Below are 18,026 nucleotides of genomic sequence, written 5' to 3'. Positions count from 1 at the left end.
TTAAACAACCCGGCTCCTTCTGTAATGGAAAGTAGACAAATTGAGTAGAAGGAGGTAGCTGTGAGATTGGTTAGATTAGTGGCCCAATGACCTCATCAAACCCAGGGGAAGCTCTCCATCTTTTCTTTTCTGTGTGTATTTGTAGCACTGGGGATTGAACCTAGGAGCATTCTACCGCTGAGCTACCTCCCAAGTCCTTTTAAATTAAAAAAAAAAATTGAAACATGACTACACTTAAACATGGTTTAAGTTGCCCAGACTGGCCTTGAATTTGTGATCCTCCTGCCTGAGGCTCTCGAGATGCGGGGATTACAGGTGTGCACTACCACGCCTAGCCACTCAGTCCACCCCACCTTTTTATTTAACAATATCAAATGTATTCATTTGGTTGCAAATGATCAGAAGTTATTTTAATTTGTGAACAATTAATTGAGGCTTTTGGTATCCATCCCGACTTGAACTTATTATTATTTTGATTCCTTATGGCATTTTCCAACCTCTTGCTTCTGTTGCCACATCTCCAACTGCCTACTCTGATCTGTCTCTTTCTTAAAAGTCCTTAGGGGGGCTGGGGTTGTGGCTCAGTGGCAGAGCGCTTGCCTCGCACATGTGAGGCACTGGGTTCGATCCTCAGCACCACATAAAAATGAATAAACGAAATAAAGATATTGCATCCATCTATAACTAAAAAATATTTTTTAAAAAAGTACTTAGGGGTCTGGGGCTGTGGCTCAGTGGTAGAGCACTTACTTGCCTGGCATGTGTGAGGCACTGGGTTCAATCCTAAACACCACATAAAATATAAATAAACAAAATCAAGTTGTTTTTTTTTTTTTAAAGTCCTTAGAATCATGATCACATTGGCCTAACCCAGATAATCCAGGATAGTTTCCTCATCTCAAATTCTTTAAATGTAATCATATTTGCAAAATCCCTTTTACCATGAAAGGTATCATATTCACAGGTTCCAGGGGTTAGGCTGTGGACATCTTGAAGGCTGTTGTTCAGTCTGCCACAGGATGTGGAAACCTACCTGGTGGGGCATCTGCTCTCTAAAGGGTCATGCCGATTCCTGAGAAGGGGGATAAAAGAACCCAAGGGTGGGCTTTGGAATGGACTGAAGCCTGGGTTGTAGAGGTGGGACCTTGGGTGACAGGGTGGATTCTGGTGAGCATTTTACCAGGGCCAGGCACTTGAGGGTCCTCTCAAGTGCTTCCTTCTCGTTAAGAAACTGAGAGTGGCCACAAAGTCCCTGCCACAGTGGCTGAGGGTAAGACCCCGTGGTCTAGATTTGGGGATAATATCTGAGGCCCTGGGGTGGGGCAGGACAATGTCAGAACTCAGGTTCAAGGCTGAGACTGGAGAACGGGATCTGAACCAGTATTTGGGGTGTGTGTGGGGGGACTTCTTGGGGAGGCAGGGTCAGAAGTCACTTCTTGGTAATCTAGAACTAGGAGGAAGATCAGGTCCTACTGTGCTTTGTACATAGCTTGAAGGTATTCCCCAGAAGTTCATAAGTTGAGATTTAATTCTCATTGTGCAGTAGTAGGAGGGTGGAAACTTAATTTGATGATAATGTTTAGAGGTGGAGCCTTGGGGAGGCAATTAGGACCAGGTAAGCTCATCAGGGTTATCAATCAGATGGTCATTATGATTGAATACTGTCAGCTTTATAGGAAGAGAGAGGCCAGAAGAGACATGTATGCTCCCTTCTCTTGCCATGTGATGCCCCATGTTGTCAGTAAGAGGACCATCACCAGATATGGACCTTCAACCTTGGAATGAACTGTGAGCCAAAATAAACTTCTTTTCTTTGTAAAGTTAGCCTGCCTCAAGTTTTGCATTACAGCAGTTAAAACCAGACTAATACAGGTTCTGTTTGCTCAGGGGCACAGGATGAGTGTAGGTCAGGGGCTAGGGGGGTATATCGTGTATAGATGGTCTGAACTATCTACGTCAGCATCCAGGACTTGTGCCAGTGGGGAAGCAGCTGGGCAGGCCAGGGGCTGGCTCTGGGCAGCCTCATTGAGGCCAACAAGTACCACCTGCAGTGCCAGGTGATCTGGGCACAGAGATGAGAGACTCATAGGAGGAATCAGAGCACGTCAGAGTTGTTGACAGGATTTTGAGAGGCAGGCAAAACGACTAGTCTGGAGAACCCCAGATCTGCAGAAGCGTGGCTAGATCCAGTGTCTGGCCAGGTGTCCACCTCCCAGTCTCAGTCCTGCCTCCCTGCTCCAAGCTGGTGAAGACTCCTGGTGCCCCATGGGGCTCAGTGCTGCCTGAGAAATGGCAGCCAGCATGGGGCCAATGATCCTCAGGCATACAGTAGGATCCCAGTGGCCAAGAACTCCTCGGGGAGCCTGGGAGTGTCAGCACCATGGACCACACCAGGTCTCCAGAGGTTCCAGGAGGAGGGACGGACGAGGAGGACTTCAGGTCTGCCGGATTTGTCTGGAGAGTCCTGCAGTCTGAGCTGCTGCGGGCTCTCCCAGGGCCTTGGGCTTTTCCAGGCTGTCTCCAGGCTCCCTGTCACCTCCAGATGGCCCTGAGTCCACCTGAGCCCTGGGGTCTCACCTGCAAAGCAGTGTGTACAGCCTGGCACATATAGACTTCCTGGGGGATGAGGGTCTGGGGGACTGGATTGGCTTCTGGGGAAGGTGTCGGAGGCAGTGTGCCACCAGAAAGGGTGGCTGGGACATTTATGGCAGAGTGCTATAGTGCCCTCACTCCTGCCACCAGTAGGTGCCAAAAGGGCTGCCTTTTCCCACGCCATCCCAGGCTTTCCTGAAGTGAGGTCCCTGGATGACACAGATGTGGCACATCCTGGTATTTTCCGGACTGTAAATTGCTGTCCATCGCTCCTTTCACGTGATTCCTTCCACAATCCCCTCCATTCTTCCCCCTTCCTTCTCTTTTTCTTTTCATCTCCCGGAGGAAGGAGGAGAAACTAGGCCTTGGGAATGGAGAAAGCTAAAGTCTCAGTGCCTCATGGCTCCAGGCTGTAGAGGGGTTAAGCAGACATATTCTGGTGCAATTGTCCGAATTCTAATCCTGATTCCATGATTAACTAGCTGTGGGAATTTAGCCAAGTTACTTGACCTCCCTGTGCCTTGATTTCCTTAGCTGTAAAGTGGGAATATAATAGTACCTACCTCCTGGGAGGAGAAAATGAGGTAACATGCGCAAAAAAATTTGATTAGGACAGTGCTTGGCACATAATTAACGATCAGTACTGGTTCTCCCTGCCCGAATTCTATACTCTTCCTCCCTCCTCTTTCCCATCCATTGGCCCTGGGCCCATAGGAAGCAGAGCAATAAAGAGAGACCAGCAAGTGCAGGGGGAAAATTTAGATTAGCTAGGAGGCTGAACTTCCAGCCACGGAGCTGGAAGAGGCTAACTGGTTTTGAGTCTGGATACTGCAGTAACCTAGAGAATTCCAGCATCCGACCACGCTGCTGGAAGGCCCAGCATCCAGACATCATCGAGGTGTCCTCTTTGCTCCTCCTTCGCAGCTAGAGGTTCCTACCTGAGTTCACAGAGGGGGGAGGAGCCTGAGACAAAGCCTCTGATTGGCTGCTTTCATGGCAGCCTGTGTCAACTTCCGGGAAGGGGTGGGGCAAAAGCTGTTTGGCTAAACCTCCCACAAATTCTTGCCTAGGTTAGAGGAGGAGGGAGGTAGGGTCTTTCCTAGTCGTCTGGGCTGGTTTGTGGAGTCCTAGGGGTGGAAGGTGATGGGCCGGAGGGCGCTGGGAGACCTCGGGGGCTGGAAGCTGACTCTTGTGGACTGGCGATTCCATTTAAGATGCTGCACACAGTCAGACCTTTTAATGATGGGGTCTTAGTGGGGTGTGCTCGGGGAGAGGGACCCGTGGGAAGCGCTTCCCTGAACCACAGCCCCCACACTTAGGCCGTCACCCTCTTCCCCTCCTTGTGTGGGGAGCTGGAGGGACCGTAGGACCCTCACTCCACTTCGGGCCGTGTGATGCCCTTTTGGTCCTCAGAGTCCGTTCTTCTGTGCTGAGGTCCGGAGTGGGACCATCTGCTTCTGCTGCTCTTGCTGCTGTTGCCTCCGTTTGCCTCTCCTCCTGGGGGCAGGAAGATGGATCTCTGTGTATTCAACCCCCAGGCCCGGACTGGTAGGTCAGAGGTGCCCTCCACTGGGTGTGCCCAGCCACCTTCTCTCCGCCCAGCATCTATTGCTCCTGGAGCTGGGAGCCCCAGGGATTCCAGGAGAATCTTAGCTGGTTGGAGACAAAGGGACAAAGAGCCCTATGCCACCCCTACCTGGGTGTGTGACCTGGGTAAGTTCCTGCTCCTCTGTGAGAGAGGACCCACCTGCCCTTCAGGTCCTGCACAGTATCCGGCAGTGGCTGGCCCAGGGTCTCTGGCAGGAGCGCAGTGGCAGCACTGGCAACCACGGGGACAGCGCCGTAGATGAAGAGAGGAATGGTGGGGTAGAGCTCCGCGGTCATGCTCACCAGGGGGCTCACGATGCTGCCCACTCGGGCCATCATGCTGCCCATTCCCAGGCCTGTCTGCCTGTGGGATCGGGGCGGGGCATTTGTTAGCATGATTGATGAAGTTCTGGCCACTCTGGAGTAGAGCAGCTCAGCCCCAGCCCAGGGCCTGTTCCCCAACTGATTTGAAGATGAATTTGACAGTTCTTTTTGGTGATTTTTTTTTTTTTTAAGGGAAGTTGGGAGGCCTCTGGCCAGAGAATCAGGACACTTGTGATCGAATATTATCTCTGCTTTTAAGTTTCTGTGTGACCTTGGGCAAGTCCTTGTTCCTCTCTGGGCTTCAGTTTCCTTATTTGTCAAATGAGATGGTTGCATTAGACCCAGGGTTCTCAGACTGCTTGAAGGATTTTCGAGTCACAGGTGCCTCAGCCCCTCCAGACCTATTGGATTTGGATCCCCAGGGAAGGGGCCTGGAATCTGCATGTTTGAGAATGTGCTAAGAAAATTCTCTATGAGAGAAGAGCTTAAAAACATTGATTCAGGGGGCTGGGGTTGTGGCTCATTGGGAGGGTGCTTGCCTAGCATGCATGAGGCACTGGGCTTGATCCTCAGAACCACATAAATGTAAAATAAAGATATTGTGTCCACCTAAAACTAAAAAATAAATATTAAAAGAACACATTTATTTAAAAGGCAGACTTCATAGGGCCTAAATTTAAATGAAAGCTTCATTTCTCATTAGCTGTGTAATCTTGGAGAAATAACTTCTCTGGGTCTCAGTTTTCACCTTTGTAAAATGGAAATAATGCTACTACCTGCCTCAGTGACTGGCTATGAGGATGAAGTGAGCTAATATTTGTAAATAGTTTAAGATGGTGCCTGGCAGGCACATAGGATAGCTTTGTACTGTTATTCTTTCCACTGAAGTCCCATAAGGGCATAGGAAGGTATCTGTGACCCCTCATCCCAAGGGGCCAGAGGAAGCCAGACACTTCTCTGACATCTCATGTGAATTTTGAATTCCCTTCTGAACATAGACAGACGTTTCTCATTCCTTGAGGAAACAATACCCTTCTTGCCCAATCTTGGCACTCAAAAAAAGCAGAGCTTGTATATGTGTACTGCTGGCATATCATCAGGTATGTCTACTGTGGTAGGAGATGACCTTCATGTTTGTGTCATTTTTGGTTTAAGGCTCCCTACCCTGCCCAACTCGGTGACTCTTTTGAGGTCTTCTGGGATCAGATCAGGGCTGGGCAGCCACATTTGTGTTAGTGAGACTGAGAAGGGTGTATTGAGTGACTATTATGTGCCTTCAACTGGTGAGTGTTGGGAGGGGGACTGGACTAGACTGTGCTCTGGGGTCCAACCTGTGTGCAGAGGAGTCTTTCCCCAAGCACAGGCTCACACTCACCGTATCACTGTGGGGTACAGCTCGCTAGTATACAGGAAGATGCAGTTGAAGGAAGCAGCCAGGCAGCCTTTCCCCAGCACAGCGAGGGAGGTACGGACAATTGTCTGGTCTGGAGAGAAAGGAGGGGGAACAGCGGGAGCTTGGAAGTGGGGGATTGGAGGCATTGGCCTCTCCGTCTTCTGAGAAGTTGAGTCATGGCTGGGGATGGGGCTGAAGAGGAAGGGCCAAGGTGCTTATGGGTGCTCACCCTGGGGTATCACCCCATTCACCAGGATGCAGATGCCTGCCAGCAGCAGTGAGGCCATCTGTGCAGGCCGGCGACCCAGAGAGTTGATGATAAGGAAGCAAACAAATTTAGCAGGCAGGTCCACCGCTCCAAAGATCACCTGGATTAGGTAGATGCTGACCCCAAAGTTCTGCAAGTCCATGACCAGCCCATAGTAGGCAAAGCTGGTGGCAAACCTAGGGGGAAGGGAGGAGGGGGAAGGAGTTCTTAGGGAAGCTTAAAGGAGGTGGCTCTTTTAAATAGTGGGGTGGGCTGCATTTGGTACCCTGCTTAAGGACCTGGAATTCCATCTTGGCATATTTAAACTGAAGTTTCAGTATGGGGGCAGTCCTCCAATACGCCACATTTTCCAATCTTGTGATAAAGAGGTTCTCCAGCGTGCTGGGGGAATTTTCATTTGTTGCTACGTAGGATTTATGTGGTTTTAGCCTTTATCTTGTCTAATGATGCTGGGCTGAGGGAGGGCAGGTGGTTATCCAAGCCACATCTTTAGGTCTGAGGTGTTGGGAGAAGCCAGGACAGCCTGGGACCTGTCCATGGTCCTGGGACAGATGTTGTGAGATGTTAGGAGCCTACAAAATGAGGCTCAGGTTTTTTTTTGGATAGAACCCACAACTGAGAGGAAATCCAAAATTGGAAGCCAATAATTCTTTGGCAGGATTGATCCTTCTGACCACAATCTTCTAACTGCTCTGGGATTGCCATGGTGTTGGGAAAGGGGGTAAGAAGAAGGAAAAGGGGGAATGTTGCAAAGGAAGATTTTTGGCTTATATCATCCATGACCCCAGTGTCCTTGTGGCGGTGGGTGTTAGCTCTCTTACTCTCTCACTGTCTCTCCCAGTGCCTGTGCTTTTGGAAGGCACTACCAGGCCAGTAAAGCCTCTGAGTGTTTTTGCAAACCACACTGGCCTCTGCCAGCATGATGTAATTCTTTTGACTCTGGAGGCCACTGGTCCTGGTGAGATGCTTTCGTCTTTGAACAGAGTTGGGGAAAGAAGAAGCTTGGGAGACTGAGATCCAGCTTGGGGACTAGGGCTCAGTTGAAGCTGGGGCCAGGTCCACTGACTTTCCCTCCCTCTTGTCTGTCTCTCTCATTCATAGCATCCACCCCCTCCCCAGCCTGCCTTTTGCTCTTGGTCAGTCTGTCTGACTGTCAATGTGTCCATCTGGGCCTACCACAACATGGAGAGGCAGAGGAAGAGGCGACGAAGGGTAGGGCAGCGCAGCAACTCCATGGCTGAAGCCTGGCTCTTGCCCATGGTCAGCTCTTTCTGCAGACTGGTCCGGAGCACCTGATAGGATGGGAAGGGCCCAGGGCCTGAGTTCCTCCCAGGGGATCCTCTCTCAGAGAATCCCTCTGGGTCCTGGGTCCTGAGTCTTGGGTTTGGGACTTGGGCTGGGTGCCCTGGTGGGGTGTTGTGGGAGGTCTCAGGGGCTCTCACCTCCATACTTAGCTTGGCCCCTTCTTCTTGCTTCCCATTGATCTGAGCCACTCTCTGCAGGGCCTTCAGGGTGAGGTCCAGTCTCCCAGAGGAGGAGTACCAGCGGGCAGACTCAATGAAGAACCTGGCAGTGGGGATGGGCTTGGGTGTTGGTGTGGCTTTGGTTGCAGTTAGCTGGGCTGGACTTTCTAAGGATTTCATTTAAGGTTGGGAGCCCAGGAGTCTTTCCAAATCCCTCTCTGTGATCATAAGGCAGTGCCCAGTTTTGCAATGATTCATCCCCAACCCTAAGTTCAGCTCTTGGGTGCTAGGTAATGGGTGCAGGGCAGGCAGTTGGAGGACTGGGGGAAGCCAGAGAACTAGATAACCCTGGGCAAAGCCTTCTCCCTACAGCCTTGGTTTTAGCATCTGCCACATGATGCCATGGATTGGGTTTGGCTTTCTGGCTTTGACCAACTCTGGGGTGGGGTGTGTGCCTAGCTCTGGGAGTGGTCCTGTCTCTTGGAACCCTCTGGGCTCTGTGGCGCGGCCTCCCACCCCAGGCTCCACGCACCAAGAGTAGATGAAGAAGGCAAAAAAAGGTGCAGAGACCAGCAGCTGCAGGTGGCGCCAGTGGGGCACAGCATAGGCCAGGCCGGCCAGGAGGAACTGGCCCAGGCTGTAGACATAGCCAATCAAGGTGCCCACGTAGGCGCGTGTGTGGATGGGCATCCACTCCACATCTGCAAAAGGGGTTGGAACAGGGAGGTGTGACTAACAGGGCTGCTAGGTGGGAAAAGACCCACTCCTCCTCCCAACCTCAGTCTTTCCCAAGGCTCCGTGGATGATGCATCAAATGAGCTTGGGTGCCAGGGTAAGGAAGTGGGGGACTTTGGGTAGAGGAAGGGATGGAGATGTGGGCTCAGAATCCCCAGGAACTGCCTCCCACTTTCCCCTCCCCCACCTATGATCCCAGAGCCCCCTTTCCCTTCAGAGCATCTCTGCCCACTCAGTCTATCCCCAGTAGCAACTCCTCTCCTTCTCCTCAGCCCTGGGCTGAGTTTCCCTTCAAGTGGCCAAAGAAGTGGGTTTTCTCCATCTTGGAGCATCAATTGAGATGGGAGTGGGATTCTCAAATGTCCTGTCCCAGTCCTAGCACAGTCTGCTAATTCTTTTAGTCCAGAGAATTCCACATCCTTGAATTTCTTTCTGGGCTTGAGGAATGACCGTGGATAAGTCCCTTCCCTTCTTCCCAGGCTTGGGTTCCTCACTGAAAAAGCAATGTGTCTGATCTATCAGAGGAAGCACATTGACGGCCCATGAATGATCATTCTTAGTGCCATATGTGTTTGGTCTGTATGTCGGCTTGTCTATGTTTAGAAATATTAGATCTAATGCAACATAAAAAATCTGGGATATTTTACATTAATCAAAAAGGAGGGGTAGGATCTGATGCCCCTAGGACCTCTTGGCTGGAGCAGTGTGTCTGTGGTGTCTCTGGATGGGATGTGCCTATTATTTGGATACAGTCTTCACCACTCCCTCATGCCTCCTGTACCTGGCCTGCCTCAGTCACTTACATGACCTGCTGGCTTTAACAGTGGAGTCCCCAGTCTCATTTCTAAATGAGGGGTGAGGACAGCCAAGCCTGAGAAGGAGGTTGTCATTACTGGCTGTTGGGGTAGACCCAAGAGAGAGGCTGGAGGGCAGGCAGGGCTCCGGAGGGAGGGGTGGGCTGAGAGATGAGGTGGAAGGGATCTGGACAGAGGGCAATGGGTGGGGGAGGATCCTCACTCAGTGTCATGCAGTTGAGGGAGATGCTAGCCAGAGACATGCCCGAGATGAGCCGGAAGGCACAGTAGACCGGGAAGTTGGGAGCATAGGCTGCACAGGTCCCCGACACGGCTGTTTGTAGGTAGTTCAAGATCAGCACCTTCCGCCTGCCCAGCCTGTCATGGGAGGGAAGACCTGTAGCAGAGGCCTGGAGAGGCATGTCTGCCCTGGGCTGAGGGCCTTTGAGGGCCTCCTGAAGTGTTGTGAGTCTACTGCTGCTGTAGGTCCTCAAACCAGCCCCAGTGGGAATGCAAGCCTCCCACCCAGGGACCTGAGTCCAGTCAAGGGGCTGTCAATTCCAGCCCAGCCCTTTGGCCTTACCCAGGACTGACCTGTCCGCCAGAGAGCCGAACACCATGGCTCCCAGCAGCACTCCCACCATGAACAAGGACTGGGCCAGCTGGCGTAAGGCCCTGTGAGAGCACACAAGGTTCCACTGCAGAGAGAGGGTGGCGAGAACAGGCAGAGATGAGCCCGGAGCCCTTACCCTCCTCTAGGTTGGTCCTCAGGGCCCACATCACCCTCCTCCCTGACAATTCCTTTTCTTCTTTGCCTTTCTGGTCCTGGGAGCTGAGAGCAATTTTTTTTTTGCCGGGGGTACTTACTGGGGATTAAACTCAGGGACACTTGAACACTGAGCCACACCCCCAGCCCTATTTTGTATTTCATTTAGAGACAGAGTCTCACTGAGTTACTTAGTGCCTCACTTTTGCTGAGGCTGGCTTTGAACTCGCGATCCTCCTGTTTCAGCCTCCTGAACTGCTGGGATTATAAGACGTGGGCCACTGTGCATGGCGAGAGCATTTTTTAAAACTCAGAAGTTCTCACATCTGTTTTTGGTTTTAATTTTACAAAGTCTCCAGTCTTGAATCCCTTTTTTGTCTTCTAATTTTGGCCCCTGGAGAAGTTGAGAGTCTGTGTGTGTGTGTGTGTGTGTGTGTGTGTGTGTCTGTCTGTCTGTCTGTCTCGGAGGGGAAGGCAGAGTCTGGATGGTGTGTGGGAGGGGGAGTCCAGGTACTCACCTCAGTTACGATGGTTGAAGGGAAGGTGCTGTTGTCATAGATCCAGCCATCAGTGCAGGGCTCTGTGTCCTCTGTGCTGTTGGCTTCTGTGCCACTGGCAAAGGGCAGTCCTCGCTGCGGGGAGGTGAAGCGGAGGCAGGACTCAGGCCGCCCCTGCCCGTCCCGGGGCAGCCAGGCCTCCAGCGCCCCGTCCTCACTGAGGTTGGCGTGGGCAGGTGGGCGGCAGTGGTGTGGGGGGATGGCGGCAGTGAAGTTCTGCAGGGTGTTGTGGGAGGCCATCAGGATCAGAGGGAGGACCACCAGGGTGACCTGGATCAGCTGGAAGCGGCCGACACCCCCCACCTGCTTCAGGAGGTCATTGAAGGCCATGAGGCCAGGCCAGGCCAAGTGGCTGGAGGCTGAGGACTTCCAGTACCAACACTCCGTCTGTCTGTCTGCCTGCCTGCCTGTGGTTCTCTGCCTGAGAAGCAGGGCTGCTACTGCTTCCACAGCTGAGTGGCTCCTGGAGCTGAAACTGAGCTGGCTCTGTGGGGGGACTGCGGCCTGGGGGCTGCCCCTCCTTCTCTTCCCTTCTCCTTATTCTGTCCCTCCCTTTCTCTGGCAGCTTTTTCTCACTTTTCGGGGTCCGGATGGCTCAGCTTTCAGGGTCTGCTGGAGCCCTCATCCTTACATCGGCAGGTTTTAATCCTTGGCCTGGGGAGAATGAGTTAAAGTGTGACTTGGTATCAGAAGGATTAACCCTCTGAGTATTCCCTGTGTCCGTGGAATTTCTCCAAGTGAGTATAAAGGGCAGGAGAGGGTGGATGGAAGTGGGAGTGGAAAGAGGAGATGGGAGGGTCCAGCTGGGCGTCTGAGAGCAAAAGGGGACAAAGTGGGACGCCGTTGCCTTATTTATAGTGGGCTCTGGGAAACACGGGGGTCTCTTGAAGGGTTTTTGTCTTTTTTTAGTGGACAGAGTCCAAACAGTCTGTCTCTGGGAAGGGTTGCCAGAAAACATCCAGGGGGCCCAGTTGTGTGAACTTCAGATCGATGAATAATTTTACAAAGTCTGAGTATATTCCTAATGTCGTGGGACATACTTATGCTAAATAATTATTCATTGATTTAAAACTCAAATTCAACTGGGCATCTTGTATTCTTATTTGGTTAATTGGGTTACTCCAATCTGCTCTTCTAGGGACAGCTTATCTCTATTCTTCTTCTTCTTCTTCTCTGGACAGCTCACATCTTATAGGACCACAGCTTTGTTCACTTGGAGGAAACAACAGATGTCAAAGGCTGCTCTTGAAGGAGTGGGACTAAGACCGACGTCACACATCACGTGGGTTTGTTTTTCTGGAGTCTCGGCTTTCACCTTCCTCGTTCACGTCTTTCCCTTTGTCAGGTCTCCTGTCTGTGGGATTTTCTTTTTTAAACAATGAACATGAATTTATTTTATTTTTAGCGACAATTCTAAGATATCGCTTGAATTCCGCCAACAGTTTTTGGCTCCCACGTCCTGGTCACTCATGATCAGGGCAGTGCTGCACTCTGATTGGTTGGGTTTCCACGGGCTCTGATTGGTTAGATCACGGATCAGGGATGCTGAGAGAGCAGGTTGCTGCGTTCTGTTTTTGATTTGCAGAGTGCATATTATGTAAAACATGGACTCTGGAATTAGTGGGCGTGGATCCAGGTCCTCACTTCACATTCACTGGCTGTGTTACAAGGTGCAAGTTGGTAAACTCCTCTGTACTTCATTGCCTCACTGAATTGTGTAGGGTTAAGTGAACTAATACAAGTAAAGAGCATTAAGAACTTCTAGCCAGGTGTGTGGTGGTGCACACCTGTGGCTCCAGCTGTTTGGGAGACTGAGGCAGGAGGATCAGTTGAGCCCAGGAGCTAGAGACTTGCTTAGGCAACATGGTGAGAACCCATCTCAAAAAACAAAGAAAAACCAAGTGCTGTGGTGCCTGTAATCCTGGTGGCTTGGGAGGCTGAGGCAGGAAGACCATGAGTTCAAAGCCAGCCTCAGCAAAAAGTAAGGCGCTAAGCAACTCAGTGAGACCCTGTCTCTAAATGAAATAGAAAAAAGGGCTGGGGATGTGGCTCAGTAGTCAAGTGCCCCTGGGTTCAATCCCCAGTACTGAAAAACAAAACAAAACAAACCAACCAAACAAAGAAAAACCAAACCCAAACAAATGAACAAAAAAAGAAGTTTCTGCCCCATAGCTTGGTGATTTTGAACCCTTTCTATTTGTTTCTGGTAGGAAGGTGAGATTATCATATGGATTTTAGAAAATAAAATAGGTTTAAGCATATCATTATAAACAGTAATTCTCCACTGGGGACCATTTTGCCTCCCTTCAAGGGACATTTGGTCATGTCTGGAGACATTTTTGGTTGCCATGCCTGGAAGTGGGTGCTATTGGCTTGTGGTGGGTAGAATCTGGTGGTGCTATGAGGCTTCCAACAATGCACAGGAGAGCCCCACAGCCAAGAATTATCCTGATCTAAAATGTCAATGGTGCTGGGGTTGAGAACCCCATCCTAAACAATGTTTCTGAACTTTTCTGTACAGTGATCAATCTCATACCTGTTTGGCCAAGAAAATTCCAGTCATACAAATAACTCCTAACAAAATATTCTTCAGAACGTCTACACTCTCTGAAGGAACTTTGGATTGGGCAAAGGGGAAGTAGGGGAGGGGAGGGGGTATGGGGGTAGGAAAGATGGTGGAAGGAGACAGACATCATTACCTTAGCTAGGTACATGTATGATTGCACAAATGGTGTGTCCCTACTTCGTGTACAACCAGAGAAGTGAAAAATTGTGCTTCATTTGTGCACAATGAGTTGAAGAACATTCTGATGTCATGTATAACTGATTAGAACAAATAAAAAAAGAATGTCTACACTCTCTTTTGAGTAGGGAAGATGTCTTACAAGGTGAGTAATAGAGACATAGAAATTCTCTTTCCTGCTCTGCTTAAGTAGAGCAGAGTAGCTTCCACAGTACTGCAGTTCTGTCCCCGCCCAGGTCTACTCAGCCATTTTCTCCACTGGGGTAGCCAAATCAAGACCCTGATCTCTCTGGGTCCAGTCTAGTAGTCTTCTCTGGTGTGTGTGTGTGTGTGTGTGTGTGTGTGTGTGTGTGTGTGTTTGTACTGGGAATTGAACTCAGGGGCACTCAACCACTGAGCCACATCCCCAGCCCTATTTTGTATTTTATGTAGAGACAGGGTCTCACTGAGTTGCTTAGGCTGAGGCTGGCCTTGAACTCGTAATCTTTCTGTCTCAGCCTCCTAAACTGCTGGGATTACAGGCATGTGCTACCACGCCCAATTTTGCTGTGTTTTAATTTGGTTGTTGGTCATGGCCTACCATTCTAGACCTTTCTTTGCCCTGTATGGTGTCTTTCTGTTTTGGGTCTCTGGCTTTTCCTCTCCTTCTGACTTTTGCTACACCATACTACATCAGCTATGTTGGCCTATGTCTAAATACAAGGGATTGATTAAGGTTCCATAGTTTAATAAGAGATAGCCCAGGCCCTATACAAATTAGCTGATGCAAAGGGTCATGGGGGGAGGGTCTTTCTCAATTCTTCTAGGCAGAAATCTCCAAGTCTCGCTGTTGATGGGAAGCAGTGTAAAATCAAGATGCTGTGTTTATGTAAATTGTACTTTTGTGTAGTTCCATTGTCCATTGAGACCATGGGATACACAATGCTCAGATTAGTTCAAAACTTTTCTAACTCCAAAGCTGGGTTCTAAACTGCTGCTCCAGAGGCGTAGACTGCTCCACAGAAAGGGTTTTGGATTATCTGTCCTTGCATGTACAGAAGAGAATAGGGGAGAACCAGAGGGGGACGTGATTCAGCTAGCCTCCCCCTCCCACCCACTGTTGGTTCTGGACTGGGTCCAATGGGTGTCCAGATGCCTGACAACATTCTCCAGGCCAAGGTATATAAGAGCTTGTGGCCTGGGGATGCGGGGACAGCTGGAAAAACAGCTTGGGGGCTGCAGGGCCAATCTCCTGCCAGGACTTGGTACCCCTGAGGGGGAGTAGGTGGAGTACTGGGAGCAGCAGGGGTGATGGGCCCTTGCAAGCACCCTCCTTCTACAAACCTGTGCCTAACCCTGCCTTGAAGAACTCCCTTCTCAGTCCCTGACCAGCTCCAAGCCTGGATGAGTCCAGAAAAGGTTCCACTGGAGGCTTCAGGGACTGAATTGTGGTTTGGATCATTGTGATCAGCTCCCAGGATCATTAGAGTAGCAGAGGGATTCCCCAGCAGCCTCCCAGTTCAAGGAGAGCTTCTGATGCAAACGCTCCCATGGCAAATGATTTATAGAGCTGGGAATTATCCCTTGGGGACCTTCTGGATCACTAAAAACTTAGAATTGGATTCCCCTGGGCTAACTGGCATGTGGACTTAGATTCTGGCTGTGTTCAGTCGGAAAGCATCAAACCTGGGAATTTCCTATTATTCCAGAGCCACAGAGTCACACACCATCAGAGCTGAAAGGTGTGATTCAGGTAAAAACAACTCACTGTGTGGATAAGGAGACCAGAACCCAGAACAGGCAAGAAGTTTGTCTGTATAGAACCCAGCTCGCTCAACTCTGCTGTTCTTCCCACCATGCTAGCCACCATCACTCTCTCTCATTTTCTGGGATAAGTATTGACTTTGTACAACTTTATTCTGTTTTGTGGATTTAAAGTATGAACTACATGTGATTTTGATTACTTTGTGAGACTTTTCAAATAAATAATTTGCAGATCAAATAAAGCACTCTTGCTCAAACCTGCCCAAGCACGAGTTTGAAATGACCCCAAGAGTTCAGCAGACTCCACGTGCTGCTGACCCCACAGCAACCTTCTGAGCAAGGAATTCTGACCAAACTGAGCTTTGCGCCTTGTGCCTAGGCTATCCTACTGGCAGACAGTGCAGGTATTATAAATCCATCTGAAGACTGCCACTTGAAGTCTAATATGAGGCCAGTGACCCATGAGGACTCTGCCTCATGGGATTCATTGAGCCAGTTGGAGTCCCCACTGTAGTACAGAGGAGGGAGAGGCAGCAGGAGGAGCTGAGGTTGGAGGGGAATCAGCACTGGTGGAGAAAAGGAGAAATGAAGATTTGGTGGGGTATTCTGACCAGCAAGCCAATTGATTCTAAGTCTTGATCATGTAACTAGGAAGTGTCCTCCTCTCCTTCACTAGGTGCAATAAGCATCGTGAAAAGCACCCTTTCCTGTGTGGCTGGGTGACAGGCTGGTCACCTGTCCCTTCCCTGACTTACTCCCCTACTTCCTGCTCCTTTGGATTGCCTGCCAAATAAGCAAATCACATTCAAATCCTTGTTGTGGGGGTCTGCTTCTGGTAAAACCCACACTAAGATACAATTACAATCACGATTCAGCGTGTGATAACCAGGGCACCTAACCCAGGCTCTGGGGAGCCACAGAAGGTTTTTTGGAACAAACAATACAAGCTGAGGCCTTAAGGATGACTTGGGGTTAACCCAGTATAGTGGAGGTTGGATGGGGAGAAGTCCACTGCTGGTGGACTCGGGAATTTTGTTACAGCAACAGAAAACAGACTAATAAACTCTATTTTTCAGACCCTAGACCAAAGAAATTGGATGAGATTGAGTTTTAGGGTGCAAGGTAGAGGGTGTTAAAAACTGAAGTTGTTGAGGAGGGTTGGGTCTGATCCTGATGAGCCTTGTAAGAGAGTTTAAACTTCATCCCAATGGGAAGTCACCAAAAGATTGAGGCAGGGATGCAATACAATCTTTCTTGCATTTATTAAGTGCTCTTTCAAATCTCTAAATACAGATTTGAGAGTAGTCATTAGCTCTGTGGTTGACAATCAATCTCTGGAGTATGTTGAAGTTGTCCATTATGGTAGCCAAGAGCCACTACTGAGTGCTTGAATTGGGCTGGTCCAAATCAAGCTATGCTGTTGGTGTAAAATACATACCAGATTTTGAAGGCTTAGTATGAACTTAAAACTACAAACTATTTCATTAATAACTTTTATATCGATTGATGTTGCGATGGTAATATTTAGGTGTGTTAGGCTGAGTAAAATGTATTTTTCATATTTAGTATATTATTAAAATGATTTTCATCTTTTTCTTTTCATTTTTAAAAAATGGCTGCTAGGAAATTTCAATGAAAATTTATACAGATGGCTCATATTATATTTCCATTGGAATGTGAGAGGCAGAAGTCCTGGGGAAAGATTTCTGAGAGATGTCAGTGCTTAAGAAATGATAGAGGAAGAATTGCTGCTTTTGGAATTGTTTAGTAATGAGGAACAAAACTCCCTCAGCTTAAACAAGAAGAGAAATTTATTTGGAGAATTCAGGGCTTCTTAACAGAACTCAGTGACAGATAGTGCATCCAGGGCTGATAAGGAACAGGGACTTGGAATTCAGTAAAAACCATTATAAATAGTCTTGTCATTTTTTTTTTTTTAATGTCTGGGTCCATGGAGCCTCTTTTTCTCTGTGCATCTCTGTTCTGCTCTTTTTGCTACTGTCTTTCTGTGCTCTGAGCCAGCCCAAATTCATGCTAACCTGCCTTCCCAAAGCAAGTACCAAGAGATGGATGGAACCCTCTGCTATGGTTTGGATGTGATTTCTCCCCCAAAGTTGCATGTGTTGGAAGACTGGTCCTTAGTGGTGTTTGGAGGTGATGAAACCTTTAAGAGACTGGTGGTCACTGGGGTGTTGCCTTTGGAAGGAATTAAAATAGTTCTTACAGGACCCCAGTTCCCACAGAAGCTGGTTTTTATAAAAACAACAATTCTGGCCCCCCGAATCTCTGGTTTCCTGTCTTATCAAGAGATCTCATCTACATGTGCTCCCACTATTGTGTTGTCATCTGCCTTGGGGTCCTTACTAGAGGCTAAATAGATTGGGCTACCTCATCTGAGACTTTCAGCTTTCAAAGCTGTGAGATAAATAGGGCTCTTTTCTTTATGAAGTATCCAGCCTTGGGAATTTTGTTACAGCAACAGGAAACAGACTAATACATTCTACCTCAGATCTCAGACCAAGAGGGAGCATGTGATCAATGAGATTTGGATCTAGAGTGCCTTCTGGTCTAGTTAGTCACAACAAGAAGTAGAAGGTCATGAAACTGTTTGACTAGCAGACCTTTGAAGAAGGAGTGGGGGCAGGACAGACAAAGTGACCAAGTGACTCTCATTTATCAGAACCTTTGAAGAGCATAAGAAGGAGCAGCCAGTTCATGGGAGGGAGCTGCGAACATGCAGTGAGGTGTGGATGCAGCACAGGGAGATGATGAGTGTCCCTAATGAAAGCAGTGTCAGAGAAGAAGGGGGCGGGAGCTGGAGTGTATGGGGAGGTGAATGTAGTTAGAAAGGAGATGTGGAGGAGGCAATATATAACTTATATTGTTATAAAGTACCCAGCCTCTCCCTTATGAGGTGTGGCTTTAGAGAGAAGAAAGAGACAGTGTAGCCCCTGGAAGGAGCTCTGGCTTCCAGGGAGGCTTTTGGATTTTGTTAAGATGGAAGAGGCCTGAGGCCTTTTGCTGTGACTAGAGAGAACCAGGGAACAGTGTGGCAGAAATA

At 49.2% G+C, this 18,026-nt stretch overlaps 1 protein-coding gene across 4 annotated transcripts; it reads right to left on the bottom strand.

Annotated features, from left to right (window-relative positions):
- Positions 1-4,001: 4,001 nt before the first annotated feature.
- Slc22a6 (solute carrier family 22 member 6) lies at positions 4,002-10,809 on the bottom strand. Of its 4 annotated transcripts, none has more exons than XM_027944542.2 (10): positions 10,441-10,809; positions 9,751-9,854; positions 9,380-9,534; positions 8,160-8,328; positions 7,607-7,730; positions 7,341-7,456; positions 6,126-6,340; positions 5,879-5,987; positions 4,289-4,543; positions 4,002-4,086 (listed from the first exon to the last, which is right to left on the bottom strand). In XM_027944542.2, exons 1-10 carry the CDS (start codon positions 10,807-10,809, stop codon positions 4,002-4,004), a joined length of 1,701 nt encoding a protein of 566 aa, XP_027800343.1. The 4 variants fall into 4 exon arrangements, with proteins under 4 accessions (XP_027800343.1, XP_027800345.1, XP_027800347.1 ...); XM_027944544.3 differs by having other exon boundaries at positions 4,340-4,543; XM_027944546.2 differs by having other exon boundaries at positions 4,289-4,411.
- Between the last annotated feature and the right edge of the window lie 7,217 nt (positions 10,810-18,026).

The sequence above is a fragment of the Marmota flaviventris genome, chromosome 9, assembly GCF_047511675.1.
Source record: "Marmota flaviventris isolate mMarFla1 chromosome 9, mMarFla1.hap1, whole genome shotgun sequence".
NCBI lineage: Eukaryota > Metazoa > Chordata > Mammalia > Rodentia > Sciuridae > Marmota > Marmota flaviventris.
This window is presented reverse-complemented; position numbering and strand designations above follow the sequence as displayed.

Coding starts and splice junctions, on each gene's coding strand:
- Slc22a6 (XM_027944542.2), bottom strand. CDS start 10,809: ATGGCCTTCAATGACCTCCTGAAGCAGGTGGGGGGTGTCGGCCGCTTC. Junction 9,855..10,440: donor CTTCAACCATCGTAACTGAG/GTGAGTACCTGG, acceptor CTCTCTCTGCAG/TGGAACCTTGTGTGCTCTCA. Junction 5,988..6,125: donor GAATGGGGTGATACCCCAGG/GTGAGCACCCAT, acceptor CTTTCTCTCCAG/ACCAGACAATTGTCCGTACC.